Source organism: Ambystoma mexicanum, chromosome 3q (genome assembly GCF_040938575.1).
Source record: "Ambystoma mexicanum isolate Mex_15411 chromosome 3q, UKY_AmexF1_1, whole genome shotgun sequence".
Classification (NCBI taxonomy): domain Eukaryota; kingdom Metazoa; phylum Chordata; class Amphibia; order Caudata; family Ambystomatidae; genus Ambystoma; species Ambystoma mexicanum.
Genome location: NC_090926.1, coordinates 309,273,645 through 309,291,532, shown reverse-complemented (window position 1 = coordinate 309,291,532; position 17,888 = coordinate 309,273,645). Strand labels below are relative to the sequence as shown.

General features: G+C 47.5%; 1 protein-coding gene across 2 annotated transcripts in view; it reads left to right on the top strand.

The window, feature by feature from the left end:
* CCDC65 (coiled-coil domain containing 65) overlaps positions 1 to 17,888 on the top strand; it is a 209,905-nt gene that overhangs the window by 72,315 nt on the left and 119,702 nt on the right. For both annotated transcript variants that reach the window (XM_069653849.1, XM_069653848.1), the window contains 2 exons: positions 4,730 to 4,899; positions 5,939 to 6,077. In XM_069653849.1, the coding sequence (XP_069509950.1) occupies positions 4,730 to 4,899; positions 5,939 to 6,077 (309 nt within the window). The remainder of the gene's footprint in view (positions 1 to 4,729; positions 4,900 to 5,938; positions 6,078 to 17,888) is intronic.

Sequence of the window (17,888 nt, the reverse complement as noted above, 5' to 3'; positions counted from 1 at the left end):
TCCTCTGCCCACCAACTGAACCACTACCCCCTTAGAAAATAGAACCTTTGCTGATTGCTGAAAGGCCTTCAGTAATTCTCTGTACTTTTTTCTTAAATCTCCAGATCTTGTTTTTCCTCCCTAACTTTTAATTAGTCTCTTAAAGTGTCTCTGGATGTCTCAAAAAAATTCCTGTAGGCTGTATCCTAATCTAACCCTTTTCATTTCCAATGCTCATCCTTTTCTCACGAATGTCTTAAAAACTTAAAATCCGGATAACACGAACAACTTGTTTACTTTCCTGGTCGTGCTGTATTTGCCGGGGTCTCTGTGGCTTTTAAACCTGAACGCGCTATATTTCTGTCAGCTGCCAGACAACTGATGTGCTGATAACAGTTGCGACATGCTGCAGTCTTTCCCGATGCATTCAACAAATAAAGAATGATGTGCCTTCCATGTTCATACACGCCTGAGGGTCCATTTCTCTGAGGCCTCTTCCGGTGCTCATGCTCATGTAGACCACGAACTGGATAGATAACACAATACTGACTGTGTGCACAGCAAAGAAGTTAGTACACCCTCACACCAGTATTAAATAGCAACCTTATATTTAAAAAACATATGAAACCTGTCAACTCGTGTTTTGCTCAGATCACTTGCTCCTGACAGGAAATACTGCTCAGTTCCTTGACTTCTTTTTTTACTCAGGGAATTAAATCCACAACATCAACTGACTAATTCTTAAACCTTCCTGTAACTCGAGTTTAAAAACTCTTGTTTACCAGATTATTTAGATCTAACTTTAAATACAGTTTCTAGAATTTTCTGCTTGATGCCAAATAAAATCACTTAGCTTTTTCAGGTTCCCTTGCAAAAGTTACTACTCAGACTTGTCCTCTTTCACAAGGTGTTCTTTCCCAAAACTCTTTTTACTCAGTTGTGATATCTGTAATACAATGGAGGCAGTGGTCGAAGTGTACGAAAAGAAGTAGTGGAGCTATGTTCCCTGCCGGTCTGCCCCAATCCCCACAACCCCCATTGCTGCGCCCCTCCCACACACATACCAAACACCCAAACAAAAACACCTATTATTTAAGGGAATGTTCAGAGCAGTGCACTGAAGTGCAAGCTTCAACTTCTTCCTATTCTTTTATTTTAAAACTAAACTGTTCCGGAACTGTTTCTTTTTAAAATAAAAGTATAGGAACGGTGAAACTGAAAAATAAAAAGTATAGGAGCACCGCTCCCGACCGCTCCGTCCCACTTCGATCGCTGAATGGAGCTCAAAATGCTCTTACCGTCTCTAGTTGATGGCTGAATTAAAGGCAGTTTAGAATGCTGCCCAACATTCCAAACTACCTCACTGCCCCTGTCATCCAATAGATTCTATGGATCACTACCACCATATTGAGCTGGGATAACTCCTGACTGCGACAAACAAGATTAAGGAAAAAATTAAATCCAACCTAGTCCCAAACACGTTAAACAGCACACCTCCAGTGTTTCACACCTAACCTTGAACCCCACAGTCTCTTTCTGGCTAATAGTGCAAAAGGGGACCTTCCAGCAGCTCAGGGTTCCCTTCCCCAAGCCTCATATGCATCAATAGTCATTTCCTTTTGGCACAGTTGTCGGTTTCCTTTTTAGCACATATGGGTTCTCTGGTATTGGCGCAGTTGTTGGACCACACGGTCCACCCATCACAGGTCATGCATCAAGGTGCCTTCAGATCTCTTTTTAGCAGGTCATTGAGGGGTTCTCTGGTCTTGGCGCAGTTGTTGGGCCACACAGTCCACCAATGACCTGTAATGACGGGTCACGCAATCTAAAATCTCGAGTTCCCTCTGAGCATTTCAATATTCATCAAACAAGTGGTTTCTCAAAGGCAGCTTCAAAGCCAAACAGTTTCTCAGTCTTGATTTCAACTCTGCAGTTGGAGTTCTTCATTCACTTTTAGTCTCCTCTTTTTTATTTTAGTACATGATTAAACGTCATCTTAATATTAGCCGGTTTGCTATTTATTCAGTTAGTTATTCTGGATTAGCAGATTTGTTATTTTCATTCAGTTTCGGCATTCAATGTTGTTCGCGCCATTCATACCTCCATTCATAGCTGAAGTATTTACTGCTTTGGGACTGTTCCCAACCTTTGTAGCCCGTCCGGAGCGCCCCGGTCTCTGGCCAATTTCCCCAGCACTCACCCGTTGTAGGCGTCTTCCTCCGGCAGTCCTTATGGCGTTTCTCCCTCCTTCTGGCTGCTGATTCTGCGAGCCCAACTCACATGGAAATAGGACCTCGGTCAGCATAGGCGACTGTAATGCCTCTGTAAGGCCGGGCACAGCGTCCTTGAAGTTTGCGCACCACCGCAGCTCCTTTTGCTCCCATTTCACACAGGAGACTTGACTCTGCATACAGGAGGCTTCCCTTGGTTTGGGGATATCGCCCAGTGTCTTGTCTTGACATCGGGTCGCACCACGGCTGCCTCCGGGGGTTGTACGTCGATCTCTGTCCAAGTACCCCAGGTCTCTCTCTTTAGCTTGCTCATGGCTTTGCCTTTTATACACCTGTGGTCCTTCAATGGGCTGCAGGTGTAGTCCATCATTCAGTTCTGCCTGACTCCGATTGAGAGACCACGCCTGGTGTTCATTACTCTTAGTTGCCTCTTCCTCGTCTCAGTACTAGAGTAGGGAGAGTATGGGCCTCATTATGACTCCAGCGGTAGCCGTGCCAGTAAAACCGGCATGGCTGCTGCTGGAGTCTTTCTTTTTTTTCTGGCGCTCGGGAATGGCCAGTTACCGGGGCATTACAGCCCCAGCGGACCCGGTAATTGCCCATTCCCATTTGAGCACCATAGGGCTCAATGGGAATGGGGAGGTCGGATGCACTGGCACCATTCGTGAAGAGTGCTGGTGCATCCGGCATGGTCTGAACACGGGTGCCGGTCCGCCCGCCAGGTCAGACCTGGTGGGCGAAAAGGCACCTGCGAGCAGATCTCGTAGTTTTCCAGTTCGGTAACAACGGTACCAGCAAGCTTACTGGTACCGTTGTTACTGGACCGGCAAACTCATAATGAGGCCCTATGTGCTGTTCATTACACTCAGCTGTCTCTTCCTCTTCTCAGTACGGTCAGGTGTCCCAAGAGAGGGAAGAAGGGATCCTACAATAGGGCTAGTTGGTTGATATTAGGAAAGCATCCCACTCTGTCCCCAAGAACCCTCCACCCAGGTGATCCACCCTCACTTGTCCACCCTCGGGGTCAGGATCCAAAAGCAATGGCCTTTCCCGGGCCACCTGCGTAGAGGATCCCAGGTGAGTAGGAAGGAGAATACACTCCGGTTTCTCACGTAACATATAACTAGATCGGAAGGTGCCATTTAGGCCTTTATTTTTGTGTGTGTGTGTGTGTCTGTCTTTTTTTGCTCCCTCCCATTTTTTTCTCTTCTATTGCTCTCTTCTCTGTCTCTCTATCTCCTCTCTATCTCTCATGTGACATGGAGCCAAGTTTCCAGAATCTGGAATTATTACTCTCTAGAAGTGGAAAGCTCCCTCCCATGTTGGCTCTACTCTGAAATAAGAATCATTTATTTGTTGTAACCGTGCCTCATATCTTCTCCAATGTCTCAGTGACAACAGTATCTTCATGTAATTTACAGTTGGTTATGATGTTGCTGGGATAAGTCACCTGCACCCTAAGTAAAAAGAAAGAGAAAGCAAGTATATCTCTTTCAGCACAAAGCTTGTGTACTGGGGCGTGGCAGAAATGTGTGCTTTAAAAAAAAGATTGAGATAGAAATATATATGGACAACATTTCTAAATTGCAGTGCCCGATAAACCCTTGGCGCTAATAGAGGGGCCTCTTACAGGGATAACATGTGAGTTCTAACACCAAGCCCATAGAAGCATGCAGGAGGAGTCAATTCTCAGTTCAGTTAGTCCGCTTCCTCTGCCTACAATGCTTGACTGTAGGAAGCTGGGTGGTGGGGTCTATCTCCCATTCCTGGATACTGGACTGCTGACAAATCCACGTCATGTTCAGGTTCTTGATTGTCATTGGGACTGCACCTTGGTGCTGGTCATGTTTCAGTTTCCCTGATCTAGATAGTCGGGCTCTGTACCATACCAGTAATTGAGGCAATGTGTCAATGCATAGCTCTGAATTCCACATTGGCACAACATGCAAACAGCATTTCCTTCAATACTGATTAATCCACAAAACCTGGGTTCCTTAATTTAACTGTGTTGCCCTAATGCTCCAACCTAAACATACAAATCTGGTATAAGTCTTGTTTGTTTGGGTCACTACACCATGCCCTATTGAGTCTACCTATGGCCGCCGAGTGCCTCTCTTCAGTAGTTTATTGGTTGCCGATTGGTACAACCACTGACGGTTGAGGGCTAAACTATTGGTTCTTTATAGTTGCTCTGCTCATGAAGGGGCAGGATAGAATTGCTACCTGTAGTCCAGTTGGGTATTTTTCCATACAGTGTGCTCTGTAGTCTAACATACAGTGTCCACGTTCTGTGCTCTCTGTGGATGTTCAGGGTTATGGTCCAGACTCTGTCACTGTGGTCCATGGGAACTTAGCCTGGACTCTATGCCCTCTCTGGTCTGGCAGCTGTTGGGCCAGACTTTACATCCTGCTGTTAATGGAAGCCCTGGTCTCCATAATCCATGTTATGTGTTCTAATGTTTGATCATGTATTAGGTTTGGGGGAATAATTCCCTGTTTGACTATTGTGTGTCTATCAGTCCCTAGCAAAAGATCTGCAGGAGGCTGAGGAGCAGTACTCGCATGCCCTACGGAGTCATCTGCAGAACATAGACCGTCTGATTCACCTGCAGAGAGAACGGCTGCAAGCACTGCAGGAAGAGTATGAGCAAGAGCTGGAGGCATTGCAGAACGAGTTTGAGACAGAGAGGTATGAGTATCCCAATGTGAAAACTGTCCTGATAAATGTCCTGATTAATTTCGGTGTCCCATCATGTGACGGCAGAGAGCGCAATACTGTGACGATATAGCTGACATTGGAGTGTGTTAAACACAGGGAAATCATCCTTGGACAGTGATTAGGTGAACAGGATGGCACCATCATGAGACAAAGGAACACCTTAGTGTGTGTAATACTGTGGTGCCGAACAGAGGCTCACATAAACCCGACAAATCCCCTACATTTGCCACTAAGGGCACTTGCATAGCTCCCAAACACTCTTACATGATCCCACACACTATGGAATTGTTCAAAACATCCTCTCATAGCTCCAGTCAACACTCGCAAACCCCTCAACAGACTCTCGCATAGCTCCCACAAACCTTCACATAGTACACAGCAGACACTCACATATATCTGTCATATGCTCACATTGCAGTTGAGGAGCACTGTTAGCATTTGGTGGTGGTTGGGCAGGAAGGTCTTCTTGAATAAGTGGGTCCCCATGTTACGAATAGGCCTCTTTTGACTTGGGCCAATTGCATCCAGGCCAGTGTGTCTTGTCGGGCACTGTCACGTATGCTTTTTTCACGTGACAGGAAGCTGGAGCAGTGATAGATAAGGAGTGGGACCTGGGTAGAGGGAGCTGAGTTTTTTGTGGGAGGGAGGGCACAGGGACAGGGAGGAGGGGACCAGTTAAGGGGAAACGCAGCAGGACCATGAGTTGCGGTGTACTCGTACAACCGAATAAGGGTGTGTTAGGGTGGTTAACGACCAACCAGCGAGGGGTATCTCCCACACAAGAGAAGAGTCAGTGGGTACGGTGGGGAGAACAAAATGGCCTGCTGCGCTAAAACTCAGATGCAGGAAACTGCATATTGTCAAAAGTGACCTGCTGGAAATTTTCATGGAACACAATGTTACCAGGTCCTGGAGGCAGGTCTTATTCTTTGACAGGTGGCCATATGTCAGGAGGTGCTGGGGCAACTGACTTCCTGCTATCTTCTCTGACATGATCTTGTATGTGCAGGCAGATGATGATTGAACAGAGGGAGAAGGAGGAGCTGTACCTGCAGGACGTGTTGCTGGCCATGGAGCACAATTTCTCAGAGAGTGAAAACGAAGCAAAACATGAATTTCAGAGCAACAGTGATGACATCAAAAACAAGGTAAGACTGGCAAAGGGCACAGTGGGGAAAGGGGAAACGTTAGTGAGAAGGGAGACCGAGAGAAGAGAAAACATCTGATCAGTAATTCCATTGCACTGTTGATCACACGAAGAACAAGGAGAAATGCGTAAAGAGTACCAAGATGGATGGAAAGGGAATATGGAGTGTGAGAGAGACTAAGAGAAGAGCAGTACTTCCATGGCAACTGTGATAACTTCAAGGGAAATGTGAGACAGGGAAAGAGGGCTGTAAGGAAAAGGGAGCAAGCAGTGAGACAGAGAGGAGAGAACACATCTATGCAGCAGTTCAAGAGCACCGGGGATGACATCAAGAAGAGGTGAGCATTAAGGGTAACAGGAGAGATGCAGAGGAGAAGTGCGACTTGAGAGAGAATGAACTCTGACCAAACCGAAGTATGCATTCCAGAGCGCATGGTATAACATCAAGAACAGGCAGGGGAGGGCACAACACTTGAGAGAAACAGACTGGTGAGGGAAGGAAAAGAGGAGGAGTAGGAGGAGGATAATGGGGTGATGGGGAGGTTCAGTGGTGAGGGGGCAAGGCACAGGGGATCGAGAGGGGCCGGGATGAAAGGAAAGAGGGGGCATGTGAGAGATAATGACCAAAGAGGTGCAAGGAAAGTGGTTCAGGGGTATGAATAGATGCTAGAGGGAGTACCAACGGTGCAGTTAAGTCCTATTTTGGTCTCTTTAAGGGGAGCATAAAAAAATATGCTTCCAAATAGTGGGGCTGTGTCCTTCATGAATTCCATCATCCTTAAACTATTGCTTCTAGCTGTTTGACCCCATATGAACTATTTTGAATGACCTGGAGTTCTTTCTCCACACCCTTTCACCAGATGGAAACTCTCACAAATCAGATATGCTGTTTTACCTCCTTGCACAACTCTTGGATTTGATACTCACAAGATAGGAGAGGGAGAATAGTCTGGAGAGGAGGGATGGGTGTGAAGAAAGGGAGGTCAGGAAATGGGGGTGGCAAGACGGGAGAACAAACGGAAGGAGACCCAGATAGACAACAGAAAAGGAAAACCGAGAACTCTCATCAGCAAGATGCAGAGGACAGTGATTGAAAAAATGTTGTTCATATTTTTGTTACCAGGATGATTTTCCACCAACAAATACCATTGACATCACAGACTATTCTAATTAGACCAGCACCAGGAAGACAATAGGATGGAGGAATTAAGCTTGGCTAGCCTCTGGTGGTGGTAATCGTCCCTAGATTATGTACAAGGGCTGACCATCAGATTCTAAACTGGAGGTGATTGCCCGAAAACCTAAGCCAAACCCCAATACAGGTGGTCAACTGCACTATTGGCAAAGTTGTTAATGTCGCTCTGGTCCTGGTGTTCTGGGGCCTATTTGTCTCAACTACTTTGTAGTCTTATGCACATCAACATAAACTGCTTGTCGGTTGTTCCCCTGATTGGTAGAAGTAAGGGATTCCTGGGTATCTATTGAATTCATCATGCTTTCCAGAGTCTCATCAAGACCCTTCAGGCCCTCACTGTTGGACATGTCTAATAAGTGGCAAATAGACTTTTCTCGACAGAATAAGGATAAAAAGAAACATTTTCATTTGAGCGGCACTGGGTGTCATTGTGCACTAAAGTTCACTTCTGTGCCTGCTGCCCCAGACCCCTTTGTGGGTCTGGCTGAAGAGAACCGTAGGTCACTGGAAGAGCTAATGTATCTTTCATAAGGAACGCTTAAGAGGAGGAATTCTGCTTTCTGATGCCAGTGACTGCTTTATGAGGAATGTGATGGCATATGTCTATGGAATGCTGCTACACTGTCTTCTACTGGTGCTTGCCCAGATCAGGAGCTTCAATTGATTACCATGTCTTTCCTTCCAAAGTAAAAAAAGAATGTTGTCTTTGAGAATCCGATAAGGTCTCTCTACAAAATCAGGTGTCACAGGCAGTGTGTGGGGATAGTGCCACTGCCTATGTTAGGTGTAAGCAACTTTACACTAAAATAAAGAGCTGACACCTGGGCGCTTAGATGAGTGGAAAAAGACATTAAGATTGTTTGGCTGTGTGGCAGCTGGCAGGCTCGTTTCCTGGAACACTCACTGCAGAACTAGTCAGGAGAATCGGGCCAATGCGTATTTATTTTACACCATGAGATAAACCTATCGGTATCCTTTTACCTATGGACCATTGCAATGGCACCACCTTTCTTGAATAGCACATAGATACATGGTTAGGTAAAACAGCTCCCTTACTCCAGCTACAACAGCTCATTGTCTTAGTTCTTTGTTGACATTCATCCGGCGCAGTAATAAAGCAAATGGTGAAGAAATCTTTCCTAAAAAGCAAGCCGTCAGCAGTTTTATGTCCTTGAATTCAGTTTCTCTTGTTCTGTTGACATATATAGTACCTTTTCGGGCATGTCATTTCTCAAAAATGACAAGAATTGTGGCAGTGTCATTGCGTGTCCGCTGACACTGGAAGTGATGGCACATAACCTTTGACTCCACCACGCAACACCACAGAAGGTGATGTCACGTGACCTGTGGCATCGAAATCTCTGATTGAGGACATAAAATACAATACATGTAAGATTAATATATTTCAGTTTCCTTACAAATATTTACTGGAGTGCTACCTTAATTTACATGGGGTGACGCTGTGATACATCAATGGGAAAACTCAGCTGAGCTATTATAGGGCAGTAGCATTGTTCTATATGGCATTGTTATATATGCCAGAAGAGCCTCACATAGGTAGCTACTGTGTTCTTCGGCCAGTTTTAGCCTCACAAACCAGGTACTAGTCATCATATGCAAAATACAGCCTCTCATTCCGAAGTGCTGACGTCATATGCCAGGTGAAGTCTGCGCCTACCATTCTATGCTATTTATAGCATCACATGCCAGTTGTAGTAATCAATGCAATATGCAGCCTGAACCTCTGAGTTCTGTTTACTTTCTGTATTTCCCACTTTTGAGCCAGAGGTTGCATGTGTAGTGCCACGGAAGCAAAATGGGAGCCAGAGGTTGCAAACGGGACCGCGAGGTAGCCGCTATTACCACTCGTGTCCAGTGTCCCTGTAACCATACAAGGAAAAGCATACTAGATGTTCGAAAGCAATTGGTCCAACTAAACCATTTTAACAACAGCAAATAGTATAGACTCTGGATGTAAATATTTGTATGACTTGCAAAGCCTCCAGTGTGAATCAGTGAGAGAGCGCCTGCCACAGATTGCACCTTCAGGCAAACTTAAATCCCTACACAAATGTGCCTTATGATTGCAGGAGGAATTCAGCACCAGAGATTCTGGGAGTTGTAATACAAGGTGAAAAACGAATTTGGGTCAAGCTGCAAACATGTCAGCATAGATTTCAGAATATTCACACAACCAATTATTGGACAAAAAGCATGTAACCTTATGTAGACATGTCCTGATAAAAGTTCTCCATCAAGAGCCCTCCCTGCCCTGCCCCAGAGTCCTCACCTTTAGAATAATTCTGTGTTGCCAGGCTGTCCTCCAGAACACAGAGTATTTATTAAAATCTACAAATTCCAAATTTAAAAAGCTTGTCTTTTTTTAAACTAAATGTAAACAAATCGAAACCGTATACATTACTCACTTTAGTGATTTCTGTTCTCCCCCTTTGCTGTGCTGAATGAGATGTTAAAGTCTGAGGTACAGACCCCCATTCCAGCCAAGAAATGAGAATAAAAAAGGAAGTTAAAGAGAAGGAATTAAGCAATGTGATCAACGTGCATGTATGCAACAACCCTGTTTGGACGTGGGGTTTAAGGGATATGGTACAGTTTGGCTCGCATAGTCCTCCTTGTCCCCTAAGGGGGAAAGAGGATCGCACCCAGTGATATTCCACTTGCACAATCCCCTAGGTAGTGTTATGCGTAGCAGGCTAACCTCCCAGTCTCAAAAGGGGTGAATTTCCTGGATTCATCACACTAGTTACCTGTATTCTTATAGTTCATTCCCGCAGGCTTATAGGTATTACACCAACCCATCCTGATAAACCTAATAATGGTGGTGAACTTTACTTTGAACTCATGTGGTCTGTTACTGTGTCACATAATGCCCTTCCTATTACAGCAACTGCAGCTCTCCCTACATTGGGAAATGTCCAGTCTTCAAACTGGAACTAGTGTTTCCCATGCATAAGCAATGATGGGCCAGTCAAGGATTAAAACATCCCCACTCCAGAGCAAATCTTATACATAACAATGAAAGATTCAAATGTTTCAACAAACGCTCCTGAATTTTCCAGACAGGCCATACTCCAACTACACATGTGCTCTTTCGATTCAGTTTGATTAGGTCTTTGGACAGTGGATGGACACAATCTTAATCTACCAGAACATAGGAGTCCCATAGGTAGTGAACAACCTTAAAGGAACTGGTGGAAGGTTTTCTGTTTGAACATTTTCATCTTGCGATGGCAAGGTGCCTCTGAAGGTACAGGAAATCCCAACATGAAGCCTTCCAACATGAGGATTGTGATGCAGGCAGGAACCCTATGTCATATCTTTTTTTCTGGAGTTGTGACTAATCTATTTGGCACTGCATTACCAGTTCTATGAGCGAAGTTGATCCTGATTTTGACCAACTACTTCACCAGCATGTTCTTCACATGAAATCTAAGCAGGTCCAAGTACTGTCCTTGACCAGGAGAGGCTGAATAGCTGTTGCATTGGGCCACACAGCAACTGAGATGGTGCAGACAGCGATAGGTAAATCACGAGTGATGGCTTCCTACAGGTGTGGTAGTTGCTTGCCCTTTTCCCCAGATTAAGACACCTTTATTTCAACTGCTTTGTTCCCTGGAATAAGACATCTAAAATGTTTCACTCCATACATCCAGACTTTCAAAGCTGACATCTGTGTGGATTGATTTTCTTAATTAATTCATCCATAAGATTTCTATGCGCTTTTCTCTCTGTGGTTCTGATCGCACATTAATTCTCAAAGTTAGGAAAAGCAGGTCTACCATTATACTGATTAGACTGAAGTGGGACAAGGCATCTCTGGTTCCCAGCACTACTGTATCTTTTCATCTCTTGATGGACTATATTTCCAGTAACACCTGCCCTCTTTCTGATGATCAAGGTTAAGATTAGTCATCACAGCCATCAGCCTAGCAGCTTGATGTCTTCCTGTGTAGGCTCCTAAATATAAGAGGACTGCATGGCATGGACAATACTTCATAATGGGTGACAGGACTCGGACCTGCCGCCCTATGGAGGAGCAAAGCCAAAACAGTGAAAATAATGGCTGCACCCTCATACAGGACATATTCCCGGGATTGGCTTTACTGTGCAGGGAAACATAGTTTCAATTTGACTGTAGTGCCCCTGTGTGCATGCCCAATTGGCCACACAAGGATGAAGGTGTTTTGCTTCCCCTGGCTTGCATGAACCATTGAGTATGCAGGATGGGGAACTGCAGAGCCAAATGTGCATATGGGTGGTCCTGCAATTCCTACTACATTCTGGCTCCACTGTGCATGTACAGGAACCAGGAAGCTCTCCCTGGTGCGCAAACCGAAGTGTCATTGGCCCTCATTCCGAGCTAGGAGGTAAGTACAGGTACTTTCCGGCATGGCGGAAAGTACGACACCGGCCTGGTGTAGACCGCTAATTGCAGCCCATTCTGACCTCGCGGACACGCGCTTTTTCGCCATTCCGGAAAAGTACCTAGTGGCATGCCGTTAAATGACCCGCAAAACCCCCTACCGGCATGCTGCGACACGTACATAACAACACTGCCTTGGAAGCAGCAGGGTCTGTCAATAAGGGTGACCATAATTTATGGATCCCGTAAATTATGGTCACCGCAAAACAACGGAACCGGAAATTTCGTCATCGCACAGGAACGGGAAGGAGCACGGTGGCATCTTTAAAAACGTAATCCATTGCCATCCTCATCAGGCAGCACCCTTGGGAGCAATCCAAAGTCGGAGAAAGGACCACACAACCAGGAACTATGCCAAAAGCCCCAAAGAAGTCTGCGAACCGGCTCCGCAAGAAGAGATTCAGCCCTGAAGAGCTGCAGGCCATGGTGGACTACCTGGCAGAGTATGCTGACATTGTGTTCAGCCCCGACATGCGGAGAGAGTCAGTAATCCGTTAAAAAAAACATCTGGCCACAAATCGCCCAGAGGGTGAGCGCAGTAGGCACCACCCCCTGCACCCACAAGGACTGCCGCAAGCGGTGGGATGACTTGCGGGTGCGGGGCCTCCTCTCCGCCAATCGGAGTCAGGCAATGCAGACTGGAGGGGGCCCAAGTTCCCCAGTGAGACTTGAGCCATGGGAGGAGACATGTGCGGCATTGATCGGGACGGAATCAGTTGAGGGCGTCGGCGAGATGGAGTGTGGGGCAACGTCGTCTGCCGAAGGAGGCGAGTGTCCAAAGTCAACACTGCCAACGGCAATTGCATGATGTATACACCCCCAAGGGCCATCAAAGGCACCTTGTCATGTTGCCTTCCCCCCCATCCAACTAATGCAGAGCCAACTGCCAGGCAATCAAGGGCCAAGTGCAAGTACATAACGCACATCAACGATAGTGCACTAACTTGCACATCCCATCATGCACACTGCAGCAGGTTCTGCAGTGTGCCAGCCAGACAGCACATTACCAGGCCAGGATGAGTCACTCCGAAACCTGCGTACATATCATACTCATGCACATGTACCACTGCTGTTGCTACACCCAAAAGGCCACAAACCCCAAATGACTGAAATGTGAATGCAGCCATGTATGCTATTAGGACATCATACAATCACTCATGTTGGCCCTCTCTTCTACCCCCACAGGCACTGATCATGACAGCGGTGAGACACAGACAAGCCGTCCAACCACCTCCATGGGCAGTGGCAGGATCGGGCGCATTCCAGTACCGAAAAAAAAACACCCCGGCTCCTGAAAGGTCAGTGGAGGCTGCACCACGCCAATCCCTCCCAGCATCTGCGCCTGCCACAATGGCCACCCCAACGTCAGCAGAGTCCAGTATTGCTGGGGAGGTTGCAGCTACAGGCCCTGAGGAGAATGTGGACAGCCCTTCATCCATCTGTGGGCGTCCGAGGAGGAGTTTTACCCCACAGTCCACACTCCGGAGCCCAGCAATGTCCCCCTGGCATCATGCAGTGACTCTGGGGATCCTGAAACACCTGGCCGTACTGCTCCAACAGACACACAGGGATACGATGATCGTGGCCCAAGTTCACTAGTCCAGTCCATGCCAGAGCACGTAGGGCCAAGTCACTCCAGTGATGAACACCCATCATCTGATGCACGTCGTGCAACTCAGCTGACTGACCTCATCACTGTGTTCATGGAGGACAACCGCCAGGTCAGGGTGGAATGGCTAAATGAACTCCAGGAAATGCGTCAGGCAGTCACTGAGAGCACTAACAGGTTGTGTGACGTCCTAGGACGCATAGCTGATGCCCTTGAGGCTGCACATTCCAATCAGCAGGAGGACACGGGCACATCCAGTCGTGACACACCGGCAACTCCTCCGCGACGCACTCTGCATTCCATGCGACGTCGGGACATGCCTCCCCCGGGCCCCGGGAGCATGCATTAATCGTCATTGATGTCACATGTGGCCTTAATGTACTGTTGTGGAGTTGGGGGGGGAGGGGGTAGGGTGGCTGAGGGTTTGTTGTGGAGTTGGGGGGGAGAGGGGTGAGGGTTTGTTGTGGAGTTGGGGGGGAGGGGGGAGGTTTGTTGTGGAGTTGGGGGGGAGGTGGTTGGGCGGGTGGAGGGATTGTTTATACTCATCCATTCAAAATTTAAATACACCTTTGGAGTTGCAAAGTTTAACCTGTGTGGACATTCATCTTTCAGCATGTGTATCATGACGTCTGACAGTGCATGGTCTACAAGTATACACACACCCAGGGCCCTGTGTGCCCATATAATGCCGGCCTCTGCTGTCTTGTGTTTTGGTTATTATGTCCAAACGTTGTAAGCCACACAACATGTCCCTCCCATGCACCGCCTCCATGATGCTCTCTTGCCCCTTCCTTCTCCTCCTTCACTCAATCTTCATCTGATACTAGCAGTCCCATGTCGGGGGACAGAGCCACATTCCAAGGGATGCACAATTTGTTGAGCTGTACACATGACATGGGGGTCTTGGACAGCACATTGCAGTAGATGGGTCCCCCACCAGTCCAGCTTCGGCAACTCATATGTGCCTTATGCAAGCTAGGTGGCTGCTTCATCTCCACGCATGCACAGGTTTGCCATTATAATAGGGCTCCCTGGGCCTGGTCTGTGGGTTTCTGACAGGGGTCCGGTACCATGGTGTCAAGGGACAGCCACCAACACCTGCATGTGTAGCCAATTTTGGTAAGTATCTGGACTGTATGTAGGGGAACTGTTCTTGCTTGCCTTGCTTTCCGTCTGCACGTTGGGGGAATGGTAATGCTTGCGGTTGTGATCTGCCACATGCATGCCATGCAGGTCAACCTAATTCACGTGGGTGCTGTCAGGGGCACCCATGTCATTTGGCATGCATGACAATGCCTGGGGGCCAACTTTTGTGTCGTATATCTCCTGGGTAGTCCTTGTTAGGGATTTGTAGCCCCTTGTGTGCCTGAGGAGGTGCTCCAGCACTTTGTTCTGCGTCCGTGTACTGGACGGTTGTGACATGCCAGGCATGGGTCCAACTGTGTGCTGATAATTGCCTGTGGCATGGGTGTGGGGCACAGGCACCACCTTCAATTGTGCCGGGAGAGTGGTGTGTATTTGTATGCTGCTCACTTATCTAGTAATTTAGCCACCAAATTATGGTGGTGAGGCTGTCACATTCTAGCGGGGAGGGGGTGTTTGTCTGCTCAGGGGTTTCCTTGAGGTAAAGGACCTGCTGCATGGGAATGGGGGCTGCTGGGGTGGTGGCGGAGGCTGCACTGGTGCTGCATGCTGGGCCTGTTTCCCCCTCCTTCTTCTCCTGTGTCTCCTCAGTTGGGAGGCCTGGTGTTTTTGGTGTAGTTCTAGTGGTTGTGACCTTGCTGGTAGGGCCTCCTGCCTCATGTGCTGCTACCACTATTGGTCTTTTCTTGGTGTGGGAGGGGGTGTGGTGTGTGGTCCTTTTGTGCTGTGGCACACTCCATTGCCTCCACCTGTGCTGATTGTGTGCACCTGTGGCTCTGTGGACCACTGCTCAGGGTTCTTTACTCCTTCTCTGAGATGCCTGTGTGTACGTGACTTTACGGCCTTAATGAGGCCGTTATTTACATGTGCTCCATACTTGTGATGAGTTTACGCCATGCCGCTAATTTTGGCATGGTGGGGCACGCACGCACGACCCAAGACCGGTATTTACAGCATCGTAGATTACGGTGCCGTAAATAGCGGTGTGACCGGTCGGAATGGCCCGTGGCGGTAAGCGATGCCGGTAATCCTTTACCGGCATTGTTTTTCCCTTTACTCCAACCTCGGAATGACCCCCATTGTTGTGTCATATGTGGTGCCATTTGCAGTCTGGGGCTGCAGGTAACAACAAACATTTCTGTATGTATGTGTACATGCAAGGGTATGTCAGTTTGAGTGCATTTGTGTTAGTGTGCATGCTGTATGGATGAACGTGCAAATAAGATAGTGTGTTGTGTTGTATGGGTGTTGTATGGGTGTGTGGGGGCTGAGCAGTGAGCCTCTGATTGTGGATGGGTCTACATCGGTACAGCGGCAGCCATGCTGGATATGTTTTCTTAGAGTGGCATACATATGTCTTTGCAGTCATTATGGGTAACGCCAACTGGATGAGTGTTCTTACACTTACGTGAGGGTGTGTGAGCACTGGGGTGTGAAATAGCAACTTTGGGGTAGATCTCTTGGTCTCCATGGACAAACGTGATTCTTACCAAGGGGCACCATTTAATTGCTCAGGTAGTACTAGATCAGCTTGCATGGCCGTCTGTTTACTACCATAATCTACTAGGGCCTCTACCGGGAACCCATTAACAAGAACTGATTCGCTCTGGGTTTCAATGTTTTCATAAGAGTATGGATCCTCCCATTCTACTCCTACCATGCATCCAATCTCCATGGGTTACTCTCTTTTATTTTGGGGACAATTCCTACCTAGATGTCCTGGCACTTTGCAGGAAAAACAGATTGGGATAATGGATTTTATTGGTCTACAGTCTTCTCTCCTCACTTCCTCTTTTTCTTTGCGATTTAGCTTTTTCGCAATTTTTTCCCTCTCACCGCTATTCATGTCCTTGGGTCGATTGGGAAAATTAATTCTTTCTCTTGCTGGAAAGCTTGGACAGGACTGTCCTCTATTTTCTTTCCTCTCCTCTATTGAGTGCAATAAAGGAAAATATTTGTTGGCATGAGCAAAATAATGGGCTGTTTCGATAGCTAAAGATAGTGTGAGAACCCTGAAGGTGTTTTCGAAGTAGGCCCCAGGGATCTGTCATCAAGGTGGCCAGGACATGGCCATCGCTATTGGATCCAGCTCCTGGGGGTGGACCAGTGCAGGAGGATCGCCTGGATGGGGGGGTCCTCATGGAGTGGAGGGGGAACACAGACGGATGAGATGCGGTATTCCCCGTCACTTAACCCCTCTTCACTATCCTACTGCATAGGACACCCAACTTCTCACTTCTCACTTCTCCACGAGAGACAATAACATTAGGGCCCTTTACCAGACATGTCCCAGCACAAGGGTCAGGCAATTGACCACGATCACTCACACCTGATGCCCCTTTGCCTTCCCCACATGGATAAAAGGTGAAGCACAGGAGCACACTACGAGCAAGGTGGACCACAGGACGAGAGAGCTAACTCAGCACAGCAGTTCAAGAGGAGGAGAAAGATGGCGCAAACCGATAGGGTGACAAGGAGAGAAGTGACCTTGCTCTTTCAGAGTCAGGCCTGTGAAGCCTCAGCGGAAGAAATCTTAAGACCGCAAACAATAGCCAGTGTGTGTTGCAGCAGATGTCAACGGTACACAGGGCCCTCCTCTGCTGATAACAAGGCCAGGGAGAGACGCTTGCCACCGTGGTACCCGCCTTGACTGCAGAAGACAAGAAAAGCCAAGCGGTTCATCGCAGCCAGTGAGTCAGGGGAGAGCTGTGTTGAACAAAAGTAGCAACTGGCTAATTGAAGAAAATACAAAGAACTTTTAATGTGAGCGGGGAAACCCAGCAGAGGAGTCAGGCACCACGTGGGTGCTCACTCGAGAATCTCTGGGCGATTACCCTATTGTTGAAACTACCGTTACCATAAGGCCTTGGGAGAGCTGCGAAAAAGGGGTCAAAGTGGCCATACAGGGGTCTAGTAAAATCCTCTGTACAGTCGAAAGTCTTTGGCCGGCAGATGATTGTAAAGCCTAGGGAAGTGAATCCTATATCGTAAGAACTCTACAAAAGAACTGTGTGTCTAGTGTGTTGACAAAAGTGAACTCAGCAGAGGGATGTCCACAGTGAACGGGGCGAAGCTCGAAATCCCAATAAATAGTGTGTTGACAAGAGTGAACCTGGTAGATGGATATCCAAAGTGAGCTGTTTTAAAAGACATTAAGATTCGTGAATATCACAGAAGAAATTGTTTTGAGAAGCCATAGTGAACCCGATGAAGGGTGGCAAACTTTCAGGAAGGGTCTGAGCCCCGAAGAGGGGGATTCAAGGGGTGAACAGCAGTCACCCGAACATTTGTGAATGCAAAGGACAAAGCGTGTGAGCGAGTGCCGTAGTGAACCAGACACCCACCGACGTGAAGGTAACAGACAGAGTTATTCGATACAAGCCACAGTGAACTCGACGGAGAGAGGCTGAGATTCGAGAGT